Source organism: Molothrus ater, chromosome 1 (genome assembly GCF_012460135.2).
Source record: "Molothrus ater isolate BHLD 08-10-18 breed brown headed cowbird chromosome 1, BPBGC_Mater_1.1, whole genome shotgun sequence".
Classification (NCBI taxonomy): domain Eukaryota; kingdom Metazoa; phylum Chordata; class Aves; order Passeriformes; family Icteridae; genus Molothrus; species Molothrus ater.
Window position 1 is genome coordinate 106,680,117 of NC_050478.2, and position 21,923 is coordinate 106,702,039.

The window sequence follows — 21,923 nt, forward strand, 5'->3', positions numbered from 1 at the left end:
TGAAGTTTTCTGATGTGCAGCAATTCCTTGGAAATCAAGTAAGTAATTTTCTCAGGAAGCATAGTTGTTGAAATTAAAATAATTGCAACATTTAGTGCCTGTAGACTCCAGGATCAGTTGACACCATTTAGTAACCCAGGTGCTTCAAGCTGATGTCACACCATTGAAGATTAAGAGGTCCATCAGTGACAGTACCTGAGTTTATTTTTCAACTTATACTGCTTATGCCAGACAAGATACAGTACATTTCCACACACTAATTGTGGTCTCTGAAACCAGAGCTCACCACTGACTCAAACTGACTCTTCCAGCAGCTGCTAAGAACAGCTAGTGCCTCTAGAAGGAGGGGCAGCACACTGAGTGCAGGAGACATCTTTATTTGTAATATACAAGATGCATAAGTCTCAAAGATTCAGAACGGCATGCCAAGTCTCTGGACTCAGAATAGCATGTTGAAACAGGGAGAGAATTTCAAACACCAGGTGCCAACATAGCCATTTTTATATTACTCAAACCAATTTAGGGAAAACTCCACAAAGAAGGGTTTCTAACTCAGAAATTTGCATTCTTCTGGAGCCAGAGGATTCAAATACTTTAAAAATACCACAACAATGGGAGAACTAGAGCAGTTCTCTCTGCTGCAACCTACAGAAGTTGCACATGATTCCAGAAACAGTTCACTGACCTAGCAAGTTACAAACATCCCTTGGAAGGAAAACAGGAACTTATTACTGCTATTGGCCAAGACTAGTAGTTTCTAGGAATGGAATCTGCTTTTGCTTTACTATGGGTATTGGTTGTTTAAGTTGTGTATTTCCTTTAAAAAATGTTTTTCTTCTTTAAAAAAGAACCTCACTTTTTCTACAGAATCAGGGAAACTGCCTCTATAGCTACCAAAGGGAATTTATCCACCTTTTACTAATTTTCAAACTGGGGTTTTTTGTGAAAAAATCTGTTTTACTGTAACAGTAATTACAAAGGCTTCACAATAAGACATATACATTATGAAATGTCCCTTAGCCTTGTGAAATAAAAATCTGGTAAAAATTCAGTTTATGAAAAAGACAGTGTAACATCACAGAGTAACTTACCTCATTAGCATGTGGAGAAAAAGCTGTATTTTTAGCCTTCTTTTGGAAAGGCACAGGGATGAAATACATTTTTAATTCTCAAAACTAGTATTCTACTACAGACTAGGGATCTGTATAGACAAACAACTGTTCTCTAATCTGAGCTACAAAATTTTAGCCACAATATATAACTAGGACTCAGGTCCAAAGGACCAACAGTTAGATGTTCTTACAAAATTCCTTTGTGTGTTTAATACATGAACAACTTCTCTACATGTTTAAGGCATTTAATAAAACAAGGACAAATCTCTAGCATCTTGATGCCCGTGATATATTTTAGCAGTTATGCTGCAAAAATCTAAGTACGTGTTAAGAATTATAACTTGAAATGAAACCTGAGAAGTTCAAATCTGGCATAAAAGTCATAGCAAAATCTGTGGAATATGTCCCATCATATCATGCCTCCAGTTCTCTGTATAGTTTTGTGATTTCACTGCTCTTTGTACCTGTGAAGAGACACTTATGCACTACAACAAGCTACCAACCACAGATTTTAAAAAAAAAAAAACCCTTGAAAGCAGACCCCTGTGCTATATTTTTATGATACTATTCAATAAGGACTACAGCTAGAAGCAGTTTCACTGCATTTACAGCTGCTAATAAAATTTCTTTCAATCAGCATACTTCTTAGTTGTTTCTCCAAATCTGAAATCTTAATTGTTAGCAATTACTGTAATGCTACTTTATTTGAATCTTTTTTCATGGGGAAAATTGTCCTCCATTTTCAAGCTCCTGAAAATTTGATTTTGGGGAAATAAAAGCATCCTGTTAAAAAGAAAAAATTAGTTTCTTGGTAACAAACTACATTTTAAATTAATCAGCTTTACCTTTTGTAGCATCCAAAGATTTAACCATTGCAAGGAAGTCTGAAACCTCTTTACTGAGTCTTTGTTGGCACACTTGTGCTTTCTGAAAAAAACAAGGATAGCTAATTCAGAAGTACCTTGTTCTAAGGAAAGTGTATGTTTACTTTATTATAGTGAAATTTTAAAATTTGGACAGCCCAGAGACTGATATATTAAAACTGAAGCAAATTACTTACACTACCTTCAAGACACAAAAGCAAACAGAGTATTTATGAACATCTTATCACTGACTAAATTTTCTTTAATTTAATGTAGCAAGTCAACCCCAGCCAAATTTGTTGTATGTGCCACTTTTGCTATTCACCTCATTCTTTACTGAGCAGTTTAAAAATCTGGGAAGAGCAAGTGCTTATTCTTTTAGAAACTTAAGGACAAAATAAGCACATTCATAGGTTAACTGATAAATGGCAAGTATAGTGACATGCAGAAACCAGCCCCAAGATCACATTTCAAGCCCGCATTCAAACCTGGAGACAGTTATCATAAAACCATAGAATGGCTTGGGTTGGAAAGGACCTTAAGGATCATCTAGCTCCAGCCCCTGGCCATCCACACCTTCCACTAGCCCAGGCTGCTCAGAGCCCCATCCCACCTGACCTTGACCACTTCCAGGGATGGGGCATCCACAGCTTCTCCGGGCAACCTGTTCCAGCACCTCACCATCGTCACAGTAAAGAATTTCTCCCCAATATCTAAACGAAATCTCTCCTCTTCCTACTTATACTATCACAACTACATCTAGTGTGTAATCACTACTACACAGTTGGCCTGTGTAAAAAGTCACTCCCTCTCTTTTCATAAGCCACCATTAAGGCCACAGTGAGGTCTCCCTAAAGCCTTTGCTTCTCCAGCTCTCTCAGCCTGTCTTCAAAGGAGAGGTGTTTATTCATTCCTGGTGGTCACCTTTGTGTCCCTCCTCTGGACCTGCTCTAACATGCTCACATCTTTCTTGTGCTGAGGACCCAGAGCTGGATGCAGCACTCCAGGTGAGGATCTCATGAAGGCAGAAGAGGGGGGCAGAATTGCCCCCTTGCCCTACTGGCAACTCTGCTTTTGATGTGACCCAGGATGCAGCTGGTCTTCTGGGCTTCAAGTGCACTGTTATCTATTAAATAATACCATACTCTGTAGGCTGCTAGGGACTGCCAGTGCCAGTTATCCTCCCACCTCTGCTGTGCCATGAGCTACTTCATGTTCTTGTACTAAAAGGAATGGTACAAGCTGCTTGGAGTTTAGCCACATGAAGATTTTTGCACTGCAGCATCAACCTTCCATTAAAATAGAAGGTTTTAGCAGTACACATATAGCAAAAAGCAAGAATCACAGGCTGAATTACCAATGTTAGAATTACCAAAGACTACTCAATTCCATTGCAGATATGAGCAGTCACTATACAATGCATCTGATGTGATCTGAGGAGATAAAAGATCGTTTCTAAAACACTTCATTGCCTGTTCTGTAGAGGCAGAACTCGATGTGGGTTAGCTTTGGTGACACCGGGACTGGAGGATAACAAGCCGAGTACACAAGGCTCCCTCTCCTGGCTGAAACTCTCAAGCAGTTTTCTATCTTACAGTAGTGCTGGCAAAAGTGAAATCACAGCCCTCTAGCTATGATAAACATGTCATCTTAGCCACATAGTCTGAGCAGGAATACATGACAGCAAGCAGTGCAAACACAAGTGCATCCATGGGAAGAATCATCACTTTTAGTCAAAGGTATATTGAAGTATTTTAACACAAAACAAGGCTAATCTACAACTGCCCAAATGCATGAGCCAGGTCAAGTATTCAGTACATACTTTTAGAGTGTCCTGTAGGTCTGTAACAGATACTGCATCATCTTCATCATCACTACTTAGCTGTTCCTGTGTGCAGTAGTGAGTGCTATATGCAGAGTGGTCCTCTATTGCTTCTAGCCAACTCTGGAAAGGAAAAAACAGAGCTAATAAACTTTTCAAAGGTCATCCCCAAAACAAAGGATCATGTAAGCAGAACAACAAATTTTTCTCTTTATATAAATAAGATAGCCATTAGTAAAATGAGACGTCTCAATAGGCAAAATATGGTTTGCTAGAAAATGTAACATGTATTGCAGATGAAATACTCTGTAGGCAGAGTACCACAGACTTAACTTATTATTAACCCTTAAGCACAAATGTAACCCATGCCTCAGTCTATTCAAGGTCACATTAAAAAATCTTATTAATTAAAAGACCATAGGGAATATATTTTGCATCTTTGGGTTTCTGTTCAGAGAGCAAGGTCCCTGTGACAAAGTCTGCTTTCTTATGCGTGACAAACTTTGCGCACAAAACCTCAAGCACTCTTATAATTAAGAGGTAGATTCTTCTCCTGTTCATTGGATCACAGAGTGCCTGAGGCTGGCAGGGACCTCTGAAGGCCATCTAGTTCAACCCCTCTGCTCAAGAAGGCCCACTTAGAGCTGGGTTGACCAGGACATCCAACTGGCTTTTGAAAATCTTCAAGGATGGATATTCCACAACTCCTGTGGGCCCCCTGTGCCAGGGCATGGCCACCCTCACACTTTTTTCTTATGTTCAGAGAGAAATCCCTCTGCTTCAGTTTGTGCCCATTGCCTCTGGTCCTGTCACCTGGCACCATTGAAAAGAGCCTGGCTCTGTCCCCCTTAGCACCTCTCCTCAGGCATTTACAAACATAGGTAAATTTCCCTGAGCCTCCCCTTCTCCAGACTGAGCAGTCCTAGCTCTCTCAGCTTTTCCTAGTAAAAGTGATGCTCTGATCCCTTCAATCACCTCCATGGCCCTTTGTTAGGTTCTCTTTAGTATGTTTGTATCTCTCGTGCTGTGAGAAGCCCAAAACTGGACACAGAACTTCAGTTGCCTCCACCCAAACTCCATTTCTAGTTAGTACACCTGCAGAAGCACAACAGTGAATGTACTACAAATAGCCCCAAAACTGTTTCAGAGCCACCTTTTGAGAAAATACAGTTTATTAGATCATCTGGGAGTATGGTTAAGAGTAGACTGTACCATTAAGCATCTTTTGTTTGGGATAATGAACTATGAAAACTCAACAGAAGGAGGTTCCAACAGAAATTTACCACACAGAGAAGTGAATGAAGAACAGGAAGTTAGATAATGGGCACATAATGCGGGCACAGAGCTGGAAAACAAGGTAGCACTTATTTTAAAGAAGAAGTAATTACAATGGGCTGATTTTTTGCTGTTTAATCTGTAACCACGCTAAAAGATTTAATATCCGCAGCAATGTTACCAAGTCCTGACGATCAAAATATGAAATACGCTGCTACTAATGCATCCAAGTAGTATGCAAATTATTAATTATGGAAGTTACTATATTTTAATGCCTTTGATAAAGAGTCATTATTACCTCTCTTGTTTGAGAAGGAAGGTTATTTTTTGGAATCTTGAAACGATGAACAGTGTCATCAAAACACCTGACAGAAAAGAAGCAACTGTCTGTTGATTTTACCTAGAGCAAAGTGGAGAAAAAACAAAATTAGTATAATGAATCAGCCAGAAAAAAAAAGAAGTGTATGCAAAGTATAAAATTATGCTTAACTCAGTAGTTTTTGCCGCAGCTTTGATCCAAGTAATTGTAATTTATAAAAACCTTGGTCAGAACAGTTTTCCAAAGTGTGTAATTATGTTATTAATAGCAACATAGAGGTTCTTATGGTTAAATATCATATTTGCATTTATTTGCACCACTTGATTCAGACAAAACCTCAGCAACGGTTCAAGATCACCAATATTAAGGAATTTGTAGACACTGAAAAGCAAGTCACTTTTCCATACAATATGAGTGCATATATAAGTGCAGTTTAACTGAACTTGTGGTGCAAAACTAGGATAGGGCAGTTATAGAAATTATCTTAAATGCATTTTTCTTAAACACTTCATCTTGCTGGGCATTATAAATGACACCTGGCCTTTGTTTTCGCTGTTCACCCCTTCCAAGATGGAGTCCCACAAGCATAACAGAAATCAGGGAAGTTTTCCAAACATCACCTTCAAGACTTTTTAGTCTTTCAACTGAGATCAGCTTAAGTTATGCAATCTGTCACAAGCAGCCAGAGACAGCTAAAGAGGAACTGGAGCTTTGGCTATTCCAGATCACATGTTTCAAACTGACCCGGTCTGCTTTCAGGATACCTTGTGTGTCTAAATCTTCAATGCTTTAGAAAGCAGTGAGGGAGCTTTATGGCTACTTTACATAAAAGAACACTTTGCTGGACAGGAACAAGCATTTCTTTCAACACCACAAGCTTTCTCCCTGTTTTATAACAAAGATCAGGGTTACCAATCCAGCAGAAGTTTTCATTAACCAGGAATGGAATACAATGGAACATAAAAAAACAACTCAGTAGTTACAACACATTCCTACCGTGCAGACAGCTTGTGTTAGATGCTTGCACCCCTGACGATGATCATTATTCACTGCATCAGCTCTTTGAAAGAAGAAGAGATTTAGTGAAGAAGACAGGAATTATTTAAACTGATGTTCAGAAATTTAATCACAGAACTTACTGTCTCCGATACCAGGAAAGCACTCCATGTTCTAGAACTATCCAGTAGAGCTTCCAACCAAAAAATCGAGAGCTCTAAAAGAGGAAAAAAAAAGGCTAGGTAAGCTCAACAGAATACTTTTAGTACAGAGAGCTCAGTATGCAGCTGCAGTGTGAGCTGCAGAACTGAGCTCTGGGTGGTAGGAGCCTGAGGCAAGAGACCATGAAGCCAAGGCAATGACCCTTGGCTTAGCCGAAGCCACAAGGACTTTGTGGTGTCAGGAGCTGAGGACTCAGCAGGAAGACTCCAGACTTTCACACACTTAGACTGCAAGGGCTGAAAAACCCAGGGGCTCCTTCGTTTGGGTACCTCCTCAGAGGCACCAGCTCAAGCTGCTATCTTGTTATTGCACAATGATTAAAGTAAGGATCCAGACATCTGACAGTCAGCTATAGGAAACCAAGGGTCAAGCTGGTAAGGAAACCTTGTCTGAGTGTAGGGAGTTTAGGGAGCTAAGCTGGGCACCTGTAAACTCCCTGGAGACACCAGCTGCAGAGGGGCTTCAGTCCCAGCAATTAAAAGTCTCTGATGGAAGAAGTGTGATGGACAGAGTGACTCCTGCATGGTCAGGCAGAGAAGCTTCCTTAACACTTAAAACTAGTAAACATTACAAAAACCTTTTAGGTTCTTCATATCCTGATGATCACTGCAACCTGCGAGTATTTTACAATTGCATCACTACTCTTGTTTTTGGAACCACCTAAAGATAAAAGTTAAACCTGCTATTCAGTAAGGACTGAAATATTAAAGTGTTGTATTTTTTAATATTACAGGAATTGTTGGTCACCACACAATTCTATTTTATTAAATCAAATGAGAAACAAAACACACTGACATCTCCAACGACAACATTTTATCATTATCAAGCTCTAGCACACAGTTCTTTTTTATGAACAGTTCCTTATATTACAACTGTATTATAGGAAAATTTACACTGAAGAAAACTTTAAAGATATCATTAAGCAAAGAATTAAACACTCGTGTAGACCTTAGATTCACTTGAGCAACACAGCAAAATGAGCTTTAAATTCTTTGAATGCCATCTTCCCACTAAGTTTTAAAATTTTCAGAAGATGATGGCAAAATATTAGTCACAGTTTCTTAAAGACAAATGTATCAGTCAGAGATTATCAAAGTCATCTATTGAGGAAAGAAAAAGCATTTTGCCCACACAAAAGGAACAAAGCCTTATCACAGTGCAGCTTTGCCACAAAGATTACCAAGAAATAAAGATTTTGGTGACTGAGGTTAAGATCACAGTACCATGAATCTGGTAGCTGCTCCACTCAGCCAGCCCATCTATAAATATTAGGCAAAATTACTATTCAAAAATCCTTTCATTCATCAGTTATCACTGAAATATAGAAAAAGGACATATTTTGAAATCTTACAAGCTATTTTAGAAAGGGAAATAAGCCATACCTTCCACAGGAGACCTTCATATCGCCTCAGGGGTTTGTTGATAACCTGCACAGAAATTAAAGCTCATATAGGAACAGCTTCAACTAGACAGCCTTGGCATTTTAAATTGATACAAAAGTTCCTACCTTTCCAGTTTTACCTGCCAGTATCAGTTTCATTTCTGCACCTTGGGCTAGATCAAGGGGTGTCTGATCTGTTTAGTAACAAGACAAGGCATGAGAATTTGATGCAAATAAACTTAGATGTACTTTAAAATAATTTGACACTCATTACCCATCAGTTTGGCCTTCAAGCATCTACACTTACTTATAATTGGGAACATCAACTCCTCTAGGGCAGAAGACTAAAAAGGTATTGAACTTTAAGGCACTGCACTGCTTGTCAGAGTTCTACTAACCACAGAGAGCCCTTTGCCCTTACTGATTTAAATTTGGTTTTAGCTTCCAGCTATAAAAACCAGTTTAGGACACTCACAAACAGCAAGACAGAGGCATCTTTAAACAAAGGACAAGAACACAGTTTGCATAGCATCTGCATCAAGTTTTCCTCTTTGTGGTTTCATTAGAGGCCTCCTTCTGAGAAGTCACTTTATCTCAGGCACATTTTCAATCTTGTTTTTTTTTTTTTGTTACCTGTGTTCAGTGTTTAGCATCAAGAAAACAAAAGCCAGGCACATTTTACTGTTAAGACAGTCAGTAAATTTTCCAGATAGGGGTAAGCTTGGAAAATAAAAGCACACACAATAAGTATTTTGCTACAGTTCTCCAGCCTCTTGCAATTTAGTCACTGTTGGCCTTCCTTTATTAGGGGCACAAAGCTTGTAAAGCACTCTAAGATTTTCCCTGAACACTGCGTAGTAAGTAACACAGCTTGCAGAAGATGTTGAATTTGTGTCTCCTTTTAACATTTAACATACTTTCCATTTGGTACTCACCATTTTTGTTTTTTATTTTAGGATCTGCTCCATTTTTTAGAAGTTTCAATGCACAGTGCTTATGAGCACGGTATGCTGCACAGTGCAAGGGCGTGTTCCCCATCTGATCTGTACAGTTGATATCAGGTGGCTTGCGCTTGTTTAACTGGAAAAAAAACAAAGTTCTGCTTACTTATCAGTTTTCCCCCCTCTCCAGATGCCATATTTTCTCTTTTGAAAATTAGCTGTTCCTAACTACGTTGCTTTAGTATAGATCTGGCAAAAAAGAGGGCATTTAGCAAGTGTTATGACAAGGGCAAGGAGTGCAACAATCAAACAAGACATTCAGCTAGAGTAAGGAACTTCAGTGTTTTGCTTGCTATACCCCTTCCACCTCTGCTGTACAATATGGACACATTTTTCTGCTCAACTGCACAGTGCCAGGGAAAGTTGCATAGTACTGCAGTCCAGTCATTTATATGCTAGAATGGCCCTGCCCAGCTCTACTGTCAAAAATCTGCTGTTCATCTGCTGTTCTTCATAGAAGACTCCCAGGCAGAAGTTAGCACAGGCCAGTGCTGATCCAGAAAAAAATTGTGCAGCCGCCCTGCTTCAGAGAGAAAGAACTCTGTACTGAAGGGTGGCAGATCTGCCAGTCTCAATGCCAGATATCCTAGGCCATTTAGAGCTCCTAGGATAGGCAATCTGTTATACAAACAGTTTTGCTGCATTCTTAAATCTATTAAAATAAAAGTAGCTATGTAACCAAGGGGGAAAAAAACCCAACCCAAACTGAGTTTTACTTGCACACAACGTAAATGTTTTGAAAACTAGCCCCTTCAAAGAGAAGAGTCATGAAGCATGAGACTGCTAACCACCAGAAAACATCTCTACACTTCTACTCAAATATGTGGCTACTGGATGCATACATGAGGGCTGGACTGAATGATCTGTAGAGGTCCCTTCCAGCCCAAACCATTTCATGCACTACCAGCCACTTAAGCACACAAGCCAAATGGGAGTGCCTTACTAGAAAGGCTAAGTTACTGATAAGCAGCCTTAGGAGACCAGAGTCACCAGTGCATGACAACTTTTGAGAAACTCAGTTTAAGTACTCACATTAGGCATATGCTATCTTAGACAAAATTACAAAAAAATAACAGAATTCCCATGGCCACAATTCAACATCAACAGCAACTACTTTTTATGTATCTCAGAAGTAGTCCTAGAAGGGATAAACTGCTTATCCCTTATATAAGCTGCTGTTTACAGATCAACTGGTAAGAGAACAAAAGTCAAAAAGAGGGAGTTTGTGGAAGCATATCCTCATTAACACTCTAGTCAAATACTTGCATTCCTGAGGATTCCTAAGCTTTAGCTCTTTCCAACCAGCTGTTTTACATTTACTTCCTCTTCTGACTTCTTGCCTACATAGATTTTAAGCCACATGCCTGTGCTTTCAGCACCTTATGCCATGTTACAAGGGAATATTTGGAAGAAAGCTTCATGCATCAACTCATTCAGATAAAATCTCTCCAGTCAGTTCAGGAAATGTACAGTACATTTTTGGGAACTCACAGGAAGAACACACTGGCTTTGCCTCAAGTAGACTTAAGGAGCCTGGGTTAAGATTCAGCTGCTGAAGATCTAACTTCTAGTAAATAACATGTTGTGGTGTTAGGTGTCACAGTAAAAGTGGATATAAGCAGCTAAAGTTCCAAGAGCATCATAGTCTGCTAATAAAAAAATTTAAGTAGGAGCAAAAATGCCTGAACAATCAGTAGGTAAAATATGGTGAATTTTGGAGCTAAAGGGCAGTTCTGAAGAGCTACACAAATTCTTCACACAGGTATTAACCTAAGGGTAGGAAAGTCAAAGGGGTTTACACCATTGAGCTGTAAGTGTATTCCAAGGAACACCTGTTAAGGACTGACTTAAAACCGACTCCAGGTCAAAAACATGACAATACTATGAAAAGTTTTAGAAGTCAATATACAGCTGTCTTCACATATACAGAGCTCAAAGATAGCAAATATAAAAAATAAAATAAATATTAAAAAGAAATAAAAGAAATATCAAAATTATTAAAAATAAATAAAATAAATATTAAAAATATAAAAATATTTTTTAAAAGAAAAACACTTAGAAATTACAATGTTCACAGGGAGAATTACATGCTCATGCATAGTAACATGCCACATGAAAGAAAGCAGAATTTTTTAATGACAGATTTCTAGAAGGAGTCACTTTTTTCCTGATTTTATTTTCACATCAGCTTAAGGATTAGTCAGCAGACATGTAACAAGTATTAAAATTATCAGAATCAAGAACAGATCACTTATGTCAGTGTATTCATTACAATTAGTACAACTGTGCAGTGTATTAATGCTTTTTTTTTAATGCATATTTTTCTACATCTTAGGTGCTGTGTACAGCTCTGGTTCTCTCTCAGTTTCAAAGAGGACAGTACAAAATCTCCAAATAAGAATTACAAGGATGACCAAAGATTTAACAGGAGTTACCATGAAAGGAGTTAGAAAGACAAAGTGCTTTGGGCAATAAGAAAAAAAATTTAGAGTGGGGGAAGTAAATTGTGAAGAGATGGTCACTTCTGGCTTCCAGGCAGAAAAATAAAGAACATCAAGTATCTCAATATACAAATCTCACATTTGTGAATTTTGATGCCTGAAAAGGCATTACTAAAGGTACTAAGTAGGTAAAAACCATTCCATACTCCATGTCTTACTTCCAAGGACACTCTTCAGGACTTTAAAAAGTGTGAGTTCAAGCATTGGGACTCTGCTTCAAAACCCAGCTGGATTTGTTCCTGAGCAACCTGGTCTAGTTCATTCTACTCTGCAAACAGAAGCAGGACTGGATCACATCCAGAGGCACCCTCCAGTCTTTCTGTGATCTACTTCTGCCACAGCCTTACCAGGCCATCACACCGTTCATCTGGGATTACTATGAGTGTGCACACACAAAAATACACAGTTTTTCAATTTCTGCTCAGCATGAAACTGTGCTGTGCAGACAACTATCCATTAAAAACTACAATGGATGCTAATGAGAAAGCACTTACTTTCAAGATTAAAGACAGACCACACTGTGGTGAAAATCTAGACATCCATGACATTAAAGTATCTACAATAACATAATAAGCTTATCTCAGCAGACCATGAACCATTACACTGCTGTTTACAACTAACTAGCTAACTCTATCTAAAGGATTTAAAAACATGAAAGAAGTTGGAAACTGTTGGTTTTGCAACCTCCAACAAAGAGGGTTCAGCACCTTACCAATATAACACAGGGCACAGCACTAATATTCCAAAGTCACAGCCTTTGAAATGCAAAGCACAAAGTTATATTTTGTTACATTAGCATAATGGATTGAATGACTTGACTTGAATTCTTACCAAGGCAGTCAGTTTCCCTGTTTCCCCCTCTCTTGCTGCTCCTAAGAGGAGTTCTTCCAGTTTCCTTTCTTGTGTCCTTTCCACTGCTTAAAAAAAAAAAAAAAAGTCATTCTCAGTAAAGTACATATAAAGTACAGCATTCAAACAATGCTGTTTGTATAGCAAACAGTAGCAGTATAGCAAAACAAGCCTAGAGAAGCAAATGTTTCCAGTATTATTTAATTGGGACAGGTATAAATAGAATATTTACTCAGAAAAGTCTGTGACAGAGCAAAAATATGTTCAAAGCACAAAAAATCTGATAAGATGTGCAAGTTTGTATACACATATACATATATATTATTATTATTTCAACACTTAGAACGAAGCCCACTCCCTGCAGAAGGGAAAATGGGAACTATGCAACACCCTCATCTCATATCTTCCCTATGTTTTTTTCAGCTTCTCTTCTACTCTTCTCATCACCTTACCAAAATCTTATTATTCTCTAATGATTCAGCAGATGAGCAGTGGAAAGGAGTTATTTGTGCGTTTGCATGTAGAATCAGAAGAGAGATCACTTCTTATAGGCAGTCTGTGGTAGTGGACACAGAGCTCCATCAGTATTTAAGAGTACTACATAGTAATACCAGGAAGCAAAAGTTTCTAACTCTCCAAAACTATTATCAGTGGACTAGATTAGTATTTGGACACCATCTGCCTCATCTCTGACACCTGTGAGGCCATGAAGGAAACAAGGGGAAGTGTTTTTATTTTTTATGCCTTTTGACACAATGTCTAAGACTGCAACAGCAGGTCCTATCTGATCCACAACTGGGTCACCTTCGCAAACTGTTGGGAATTTTGCTCTCTAATGATTTGTTTGACACAAAGTCACTTACTGTTCTTGAGTTTTGTCTCTTCCAGTGAGCCAAGGCTTTGACTGCCCACGTACCATTCAAATCTGTAGCAAGGACTGCCCCAGCAGGACTGAAATAGTAACCTGAACAACGCTATTTGTATTCATAATACTTGACTCTCAAGTCCCAAAAAAAACCCCACTTGTCAGTACTGCAGACAAGAACCAAAAACCATGACTGTTTTCTTTCTAATAACCAAATTTTAAAACAAAATTCAAATGAGCTTCTGTAACTTGCAGGAAAAATAGCAGCTTTTAGAATGCACACATATTTAAAAAAAACCCAAAACAAACTTTGACCTATTAAAGTTACCTTCCAACATATTCCTTATGTCTTTGTCATAGGTAACTTCTTTTGCAGTCTCTCCACTGCCGTTAACAATAGAAGGATCAGCATTATGCTGCAAGAGTAACATCACCACCTCCTGAAAAACAATTTGAAAACCACTGCTTATCTGTCTGTGTAACTGCAAGGCCACAATCAGGCTTTCCAGCTATTGACATCCTGTAAAATGAGCTTTGCAACCAACAGCTTCTCACCACTGCTGGTTTCTTATGAAAACAGGAAGGGATGTTTTAGAGAGATTGAAGAGTGAGACTGACTGCAACATTTTCTGTCCCATCAGTCAGCTGAAGGAATCAACAGGAGGTAAAGCTGAACAGACTGACTCTGAAAAGCTGGTGTACCTGGTGTGAATGCTGATTTGGACAGATAAAAATTGTACAACTGGCTCTTTTGACAAAACAGTCTCTCCTTCTGAAGGGCCAAGATATTATCCATAGAGGTAGTAGTAGTTTTGGAATGATGGTGGCAATGGTGGGGAGTGGGGGGGGCGGGGGGGGGAATCAAACTAGTGTCACATTATAGAGGCCTACAAAAAGCTCTTTAGTTCTAATTAACTATGAAGAAACAACACTTCCAGACACCAAATGGGCCTGTGCGTCCTAATTTAAGAGATTTCTTTCCCCTCCAGAAGCTACTAAGATAAAAACAATGTGGTTTCTCTCTGTGGTTTTTTTTTTTTTTTGGACAGTTATGCAAGCTAGGCAATGTGCCTAATCCTTCTGAACACACTGTACCAAAACAGACAATAAGTCATTTTTAGACTCTGTAAAAACATCTTTTAGAAGTGATCTTATTGCTAGCACTTTCTTAATAATTCTACAAGTGAGGCTTTAAAAAGGCACCATACTTTACCTTGCGGCCTGTGAAAGCTGCACGATGGAGCGGAGTGTCCCCCATGTCATTCAGCACATTTACATCTGCACCTGCCTAAACAGCAAGACCAACAGACATCTGAATATCCTTCCAACAAGAGCTACATGGCTATTTCCTCTGCCAGGGGGGAAGGGGAGACAGGACACTAATGTAGACTTCGTGGTAAATCAGACCGGAACTGTAATACAGTTATCCTGGAAACAAGGATAAAGTACGTATCTAAGATTCATAGCCAACATTCTCTCAATTGCTTCAAAAAGGAAAAGCCCCCTGCATTTTTCCAGGCATATCTAAGACTTTTAAGAAGAGAGTATATGGAAAGTAAGTTTAAAACAAGGGGTGGGGGCTGTTGTTGTCTTGGTTTTTGTTTAGCTTGGGTTGTTTGGGGTTTTGTAGGTCTTCCTGTTAAATCGCCCTTCCTTTTGTCACACACTTTCTCCATCCCATGCCTTTTATCTGAAAGGAGGAGTGTTTGCCACATTGCACAGGCACTCTTCCAAGAAACCAAGAAATCCTATCCTTCTTTCATTAAGTATTTCTTCTACACCACTCTACCTAACCTCTCAAAGGGTCAAAGAGAGGGCAGGGCATACTTAACTTCATCACATATGTTTAGATCACATGATTTAGCCAGGTCATTGCTGCTTGGCTCAAGTTAACTGATGAACCTGACTATAGTTCCAGAGCTCTGTTCCTGATAATGCCTCCTTCACTTGCTCTTTGCACAAGTACATACACACTTACATGCCTAGCTTTCAAAAGTGCACAGCCTCACTTATTTCTCACTTTGTTCTTTAACTAATACCATTTCAAGAGCCCTATCAAAAGAACTAAAAGTATTTGTACTTCTATACTCTATACTTTTCCAACTCTTGAAGCTGGATGCTTGATAAATGCATTAAGTGCATTACTTTACCTTCTCCTTTAAATAGCCTGCTTGAATTGAAAATGGCTTTATTTACTAAGCAAGTGTATAGGCTAGAGAAGAATTTCTCAAAGAAATCTCAAGTTTGTTTCCTCCTTTAAAGTCTGGATTATGCTGGCAGCTTTTATTCTTAATAAAAACCCAGTTTAGATTAGTTTTGCACTTGAGCCTGTTTATCATACTCCTGCTGTCCAGCAAAATGTTTCAAATATGAAAGAGGGTCTAATATAGTTAAGGTTGGTTGAAGCTATCCTGAGAGCAAAACCAAAGAAAATTCAGTCAGAAACCACATAGTCACTGCATTTGCTGTTGTTATGCAAATACTAACACATCAGTTTTGATAACACAAGTCCATAGTTCCAGAATTCATCACGCAATTCATTATTTCAAAGATGTTAGAAAGAAATAATGAGTACAACTGTATTAGCCTGTGCCTGAAAGAAACACATACAGGCTACTTTGCACAAAATTCTGTGCATATTTGTATGCACAATATAGAATTAGATAACACAGCATTTTTTGTATTTGAGACACTTTAGATTTTTCTACAGCTTGGTAACTGAAATTGCCTAAACTTAAGCACTTTAGGTACAACAGTAAACTAATCAAACTGTTGAAGTCATTGCATTACTAGTATCACATGCTGGCTTATTATACACAGATACACACTAAGCTTTAAAAAAAACCTGAGCTTTCACAAGTGAATACCTATACATTGCACATCTTTAGTTCCTACATGCAGATAGTTACACTCCAAGAGAAAACCAGTTAAGTACCAATAATTGTAAAAACTGCTCAGAGTAAGGGCTGTATGCTACTGTATAGACTTCCACTGTCACTATTTTGGGTCCTTCTAAACCAGGCCTATCTTAATGTCACAACAATCAGTTATGTCTATGTTACATGTAGATAAACTGTAGGGGTGCCTCTGCCTCTCTGCAAAGCTTCGTCTCTTCTATCTCAAAAACCTGAACAAACACTAACTGCTTCTAGCCTTACACAGAGAGGATAACAGACAATACCTTCAGCAAATCCTCTACCACAACAGCATGTCCAAAGTAGCAAGCAAGGTGAAGAGGTGTCCAACCCATATTAGACTTACTTCTGCCTAAAAGACAAAACAGGCAAATTAAGTTTTGATCACATAGTACAAAAGAGATACTGTCATGTGCTTGGAGGTTGTCATGGATGACCATTCTCACAGCAGCAGAGGAACAAAGAGGCTGGAAGCATCCATACTACTCATTATTTAAATTACTAAATCAGGAGGCAGTTTGAAAAAGCTGAATTCAAATCTAAAAAAAAAAAAAAAAAACAAAACTCAAAAGAAACCCTAACAAACCCAACAAAATCAACCCCAAAAACCCAAACAAAAAAACCCCACAACCTTCTGAAAGAGAAAAGTCTTGTCACCTTACTGAGAATAAAACTGTTCTTTGCATGTAATACCTTTCAATACTAGCAAGTAGCTTCAGTTACTTTCATTCCTCATTCACTATGAAAATGGCACATGCAAGCACATTTTTCTCTTGTTTATCAAAACACTCTTTGGTTTGCACAATTTTATTTTCTTCACACGAATGACAGGTAAGACAACCCTTTCAACAATCCTTTCAAACAAAGGATTCAAAATGAAATAGGTGGAATGGCCTAATGTTGAGGCTTTTTGTTGTCAGTTTTTTTTTGTTGCCTTGTGCTTTACTCAGTTTTAATAAAGACAGCCTCACTAAGTAATATGCTTTGAAATCTTTATGCACCGTAGAACTCATGTATCATCTACAGCTCTAAGTTGCAGAATTATAAAGCACAGATAGGAAGCTGGCACAGAAATGAACATGTAAAGGAAAATATGATTTATACTTTAAAGAGCATTTAAAACATGACCTGAAAGACTGGCTGTATGAAGTTCAACAATTTTCCTACAATAATTTCTTTAAAAGCAAGATATTAAAGCATTAAAGATTACTAAAGTTAACAACTCACTTTACTTTCCAACTGCAACACTCAACTGTATCAAGCAAAAGAAACGTGTACCTTGCTTTTAACTAAGCAATACACCCACAGCATTACAGCGTCACCTAAAAGCTATCATTTTGTACTTGGAAGAAAACTGAAAATAAGGCAGTAGAAATTGTTTTGAAATCACTGCCACCATTAAGTTTTCCCCTGTCACATAAGCTCAAGTACTGAGGCATGGAACATGCACAACATACGTTTGCCCTGAGAAAACAAGCCACAAGCACAAGGAAAATAAACTGCTCATCTTCAAAGTTCATCATCTCTCTTGCTTTCATAATAAAAATTAACATTAGAACGTAGTTCAGAGCTGAAATATTTTCCCATTTCTTATAACTGTTTCCAGCAAACATTTCTGCCCTTTATTGACAATTTCTTTTGCAATTTGATTCTCTTTCTTCTCAACTCTTGTTTCCAATCCCAGATTTAGATCTTTCCCTCGTTACAGTATGGCCTACAACAGAGCTCCTACCCTACGTTACTGATGGGCCAAAATATCACAGAAGATAAATCCTGTGTGAACCACTAACTCTGGGGGGGCTAGTTATGTTGGATAACATACTAAAGGGACATCACTCATCCCTCAGTCCAGCAGGGAGTAATGTTCATTCAAAGAATACAAAAGAGATCTGAGTTGCACTGAATTCATACAATTAGGTCAAAACATTTATTAGTTAACAGCACTGACAAGGCAGCGATGCTGCCAAGGAATTCAGTCATTAAAAAAATAACCAGGAATCTGTCCAGATTTATAGTTCTTACTGAATAAAGTAAGAACAGGCCCTTGTTCTGCATTCACTTTGAACGTCTGCATTTCTGATGTTAGCTGACCATTTATTTCTTAAGCTTTTGAGGTGTTACTTCTCTTCAAAGTGACCACAAGTATTTATACTTTATTATTATTTTAAACCATGACAGCATTACACGAGGGAGAATGCAAGGATAGGAAAGGAGAAACAGTGTAATTCCAACAAAAACCATAATTCCTTTCCCTCTTACACACAGCTCTTTGGTTTAATGCCACTTAACTCTAAGTCCCAAGTGTTAGCATTTGCTTAGAGAATGGAGACAACGTAGGCAGCTACTTTCCAGCTGTGGGCTGCTAGGCCACTGTGCAGTGATTCAAATGTTAATTTTACCATAACACACTACTGACCATTACCCTTACCTTATGGAGTTTTTACATTGAAAATTCCTAGATACCCTGTTTTCTTGTATTTAAGAAGAATGAGCCAACAAGAGATGGCCTTAGAAAACACAATTATTTTGGATGAAACCTGGCTTTGGTACTGTTTTAAAGTAGATTCCTTCTTTCTAAACCAGTGAACTGAGGAACCCAAAAAGAGAAGTTCAGATAATTTGGCTGAATTTCCCTCAAGCAAATCCTGCTTATCTGCAAGCACAACTGGGTAGAATACAGTCACAGCTGAGCAAGTACAGGAAGCCTAAATTTATTTTCTTTTCCTTCACTTTGGTAGAAATTGTGATGTTTAGGGTCACTGTTATCAGATTTGACACTTATGAAGATACAGCACACACAGCCTCAGATGTAGCTCCCCTCTGAAAAGACAAGGAGAAGATGTCAAAGACAGGCTTTGACACCCAGACACATCAACCTGTCAAACTTAGGGCTACCAAGGCACATCCTGCAGGAAGTTTGCACCTGCAGTGTAGCCTCCCACCTGCTCCAGAAGTACTTTATTCCAAGCCAAGTGGCACTGCTGTATCAGAAATCCTGAAGGAACTGCTACTACAGCACTGAAGACATTCCCTATACCCTGACTTTCTAGGGACATCTATTATCCAACACAATGACAGAAGCACAAGAGGCTGTCAGGAAGAGAAGGAAGATAGTTACAGTCTACAGTGTGTACTTTAGTAATTGCATAACAAACTGATGATTAACTATCTGGTGATACTCAACAGATCAGAACTTGTAGCAAAACACAGTGGTTTAGCTAGTGAGGAGGCAGAATGCCAGGGCCAGTTATACAGCAGAGGCTGTTTGGCCTGAATTTGTCTTAGACTGTTTCCAATGGAACACTCTATGAGAGCAAAGTGAAACAAGTCGGTCTCTGAAAAATGACTACAGAAGAACAGAGATTTAACTCTGAAGTTTCATACAACTAGAGCAGTTCCCCCAAATAACACTAATTACACTTCTGAGTCCTCAGACATTTAGAAGAATTGAAACTTCAAAAGCAGAGATTTCACAGTGAACAAAATCCATATATGGAACTAGTTTAGGTTAAATATAATATCACAAGCACATTTCCTCTAGCTTCCCAGACCTCCCGTTAGCAAGCAAGTATTAACCAGCTGGCATGTACTTCTAAACTAAAAAAACAGATAAGCACCATCTTTCACTTCATTACCTGACTCTCTCCTATGCTGCAGACTTTCTGACCAAAGACCCATTTGCTTGATATAATAAACAGCAGAGTATGCCATTTCATTAAGCATTCTTGACTTCAGATTATGTGTAAGAACACATCAGAGACACTCTGAAACCTCTTCTAAGCAGAGGAGACTTCAGGAACTTATTTATGGGCACTGTTGCATGAATCTTAAGGTACTTTTATTCCAATTGTTTAGGCACTACACATACTGAATATTTACCAAGGATATACTTCTGAGGGTGGAAGTTTTCAGCTTCATCAAAGTATGTTTGGTTCCCCTTTAAATTATGAACTAGCTCCCCAAAGATGAAGTAGAAAGAGCTTGGGTTTCTCAACTTCTTTTCTGAGGTGAGCACATTAACCATTGAGAAAACACAAACATGGCTGAGTAGTCAAACAAAATTCTAAGTAAGCTAATGATTGAGAATGAGACTTGAGAAAGAGATAGAGCTTGTTCAGGTAATAGGAATCCCTGCCCTTTAGAGCAAGGTGTTCCCTTCTGTTATGGTTGAGAGGAAGCACAGTGGATCTCTTCCCTCTCCCTCCGCAGCACTTTCCTCTCAGTGCTGCTAAACAGTTAAATGACAAACAATGGAATACCAGCCTGGGTAGAAAGAGTGAGATTTACACCCACATCTTGGAAGCAACCAGAAACAAACTCATGTAAATAAAAAGAAATATAAATACTAAAATTACAAAGACTACTAAAATAACAAAGAAGTAAGGTAGTCTGCAATGGCTAGCAAGCTTGCAAATCTAGTCCCAGTTTGAAGTTTTAATGCACAGCAAGCAAGCTGCTGAGCCACACCTCTGTTAGCTGCACATGAGCAAAACTTCATCAGTGATGGCCAAAGACCCAGACAAAGAGCAGAAGAGCAGTCTTAGTTCCTTTTCCCAAGTAACCTAGTATTCTACCAGAATTAAGATGTAAACATTTGTCCCAAACATTTTTGCAAGTGGCAAGAAATATAACAGTTCTACTGTGTGATAACAAAATATGGGTCTAAAAAACCCCAAAATAATAAACCCCTACACTTAGCAGAGCACAAATGGCTGACCTGATCTAATGTTCTCTGCAGCTCTGATGAAAGCTACTTACCTCCCTAAACAATCCCCAGGCACCACAATCTGTTTTGTTTAGTATTCTAAAGCTTCAAAGTTGGCATAAGCATGAACACAGGCAAAAAGAGGTACTGATTCTTTGTCTTGTTGACACTTCCAGTGTCTATGAATTATGCTGAGTTTTTCTGTACACTGCAACTATCCATACTCTTTTATTATTATCTCTCCCCTATGCAAATACGCCCTTAAGTCACAGTGTAAAAGTTGTTTAAGTAGGTTTTTATTACTCTATTGGGCACTCCAAAGAAAGCAAGATTATACTACCACTATCAGTTTCACTACATGTGACTTCAACAGCAAGATTACAAACATTTGAGGAAGGCTACTAACCTTTACAGTTGATATCAAGGCTTATTTCTCCTTTGTCCAAGGTATCCAACAGCTGTTTAACTTCTTCAGCATTTCCATTTCTAGCATCATGGAGAAGCTGCTGTTCTGCTTCTGTTGTCATCTCTGATAAAATACACAAAAGAAGAGATTTTGCAATTGGTTCTACTGCTGTAAGTTATGGCTTAAAATTACGTCACTTTTAGCTGTTATTTAATACTAACCCTGGTATGAGAAAGATAACTATTCTCTCTGTGGCACACACTTAATGCCCAAGCTGTTGCAACAGCCCAGCACTCAGGCTACTAAGAAACATTAAAATTCCACATACAAAGCAGTTAAATAACCAAATACCCATGTTTTGTTGCTTCTCCTGTTTTCTAGGTTCTAAGGTAGGCTTGAGAGTTGAAACTCTATGCCACAAACAAGGCAAGCTTTGCTACAAGCATAACCAGTAAGCATTTGCTTTTCCTTACAAGGCTTTCACCCTTATCCCTTCAGGTTCCCAAAGGCAACAGGAGTGAAAAAAAAAAGAAAGTAACTATGTACATCCATTAACCCAAGTATTACCTGAGCATTAATTGACAATTATTTTGGCTGCCAGCCCTGGGGAACAGAATGTCTTTGCATGGAGATGTCAGATACCCATCAGTGATTAGCACTATCATCTCTTGAGCCTGGGTATCTGAGGCCC

At 38.6% G+C, this 21,923-nt stretch overlaps 1 protein-coding gene across 2 annotated transcripts in view; it reads right to left on the bottom strand.

Annotated features, from left to right (window-relative positions):
- OSBPL1A (oxysterol binding protein like 1A) overlaps positions 1-21,923 on the bottom strand; it is a 77,327-nt gene that overhangs the window by 50,288 nt on the left and 5,116 nt on the right. Inside the window, exons 3-15 of one of the 2 annotated variants that reach the window (XM_036404641.2) lie at positions 21,233-21,355; positions 16,388-16,473; positions 14,420-14,494; positions 13,535-13,646; positions 12,324-12,406; positions 8,926-9,070; positions 8,117-8,184; positions 7,992-8,036; positions 6,531-6,604; positions 6,388-6,451; positions 5,371-5,472; positions 3,798-3,920; positions 1,958-2,039 (exon numbers count right to left, since the gene is read on the bottom strand). In XM_036404641.2, coding sequence (XP_036260534.1) covers positions 1,958-2,039; positions 3,798-3,920; positions 5,371-5,472; positions 6,388-6,451; positions 6,531-6,604; positions 7,992-8,036; positions 8,117-8,184; positions 8,926-9,070; positions 12,324-12,406; positions 13,535-13,646; positions 14,420-14,494; positions 16,388-16,473; positions 21,233-21,353 — 1,180 coding nt within the window. In that variant the 5' untranslated portion in view covers positions 21,354-21,355. Of the gene's footprint in view, positions 1-1,957; positions 2,040-3,797; positions 3,921-5,370; positions 5,473-6,387; positions 6,452-6,530; positions 6,605-7,991; positions 8,037-8,116; positions 8,185-8,925; positions 9,071-12,323; positions 12,410-13,534; positions 13,647-14,419; positions 14,495-16,387; positions 16,474-21,232; positions 21,356-21,923 lie in introns of both variants that reach the window. The other variant, XM_036404640.2, reaches the window with a different exon arrangement.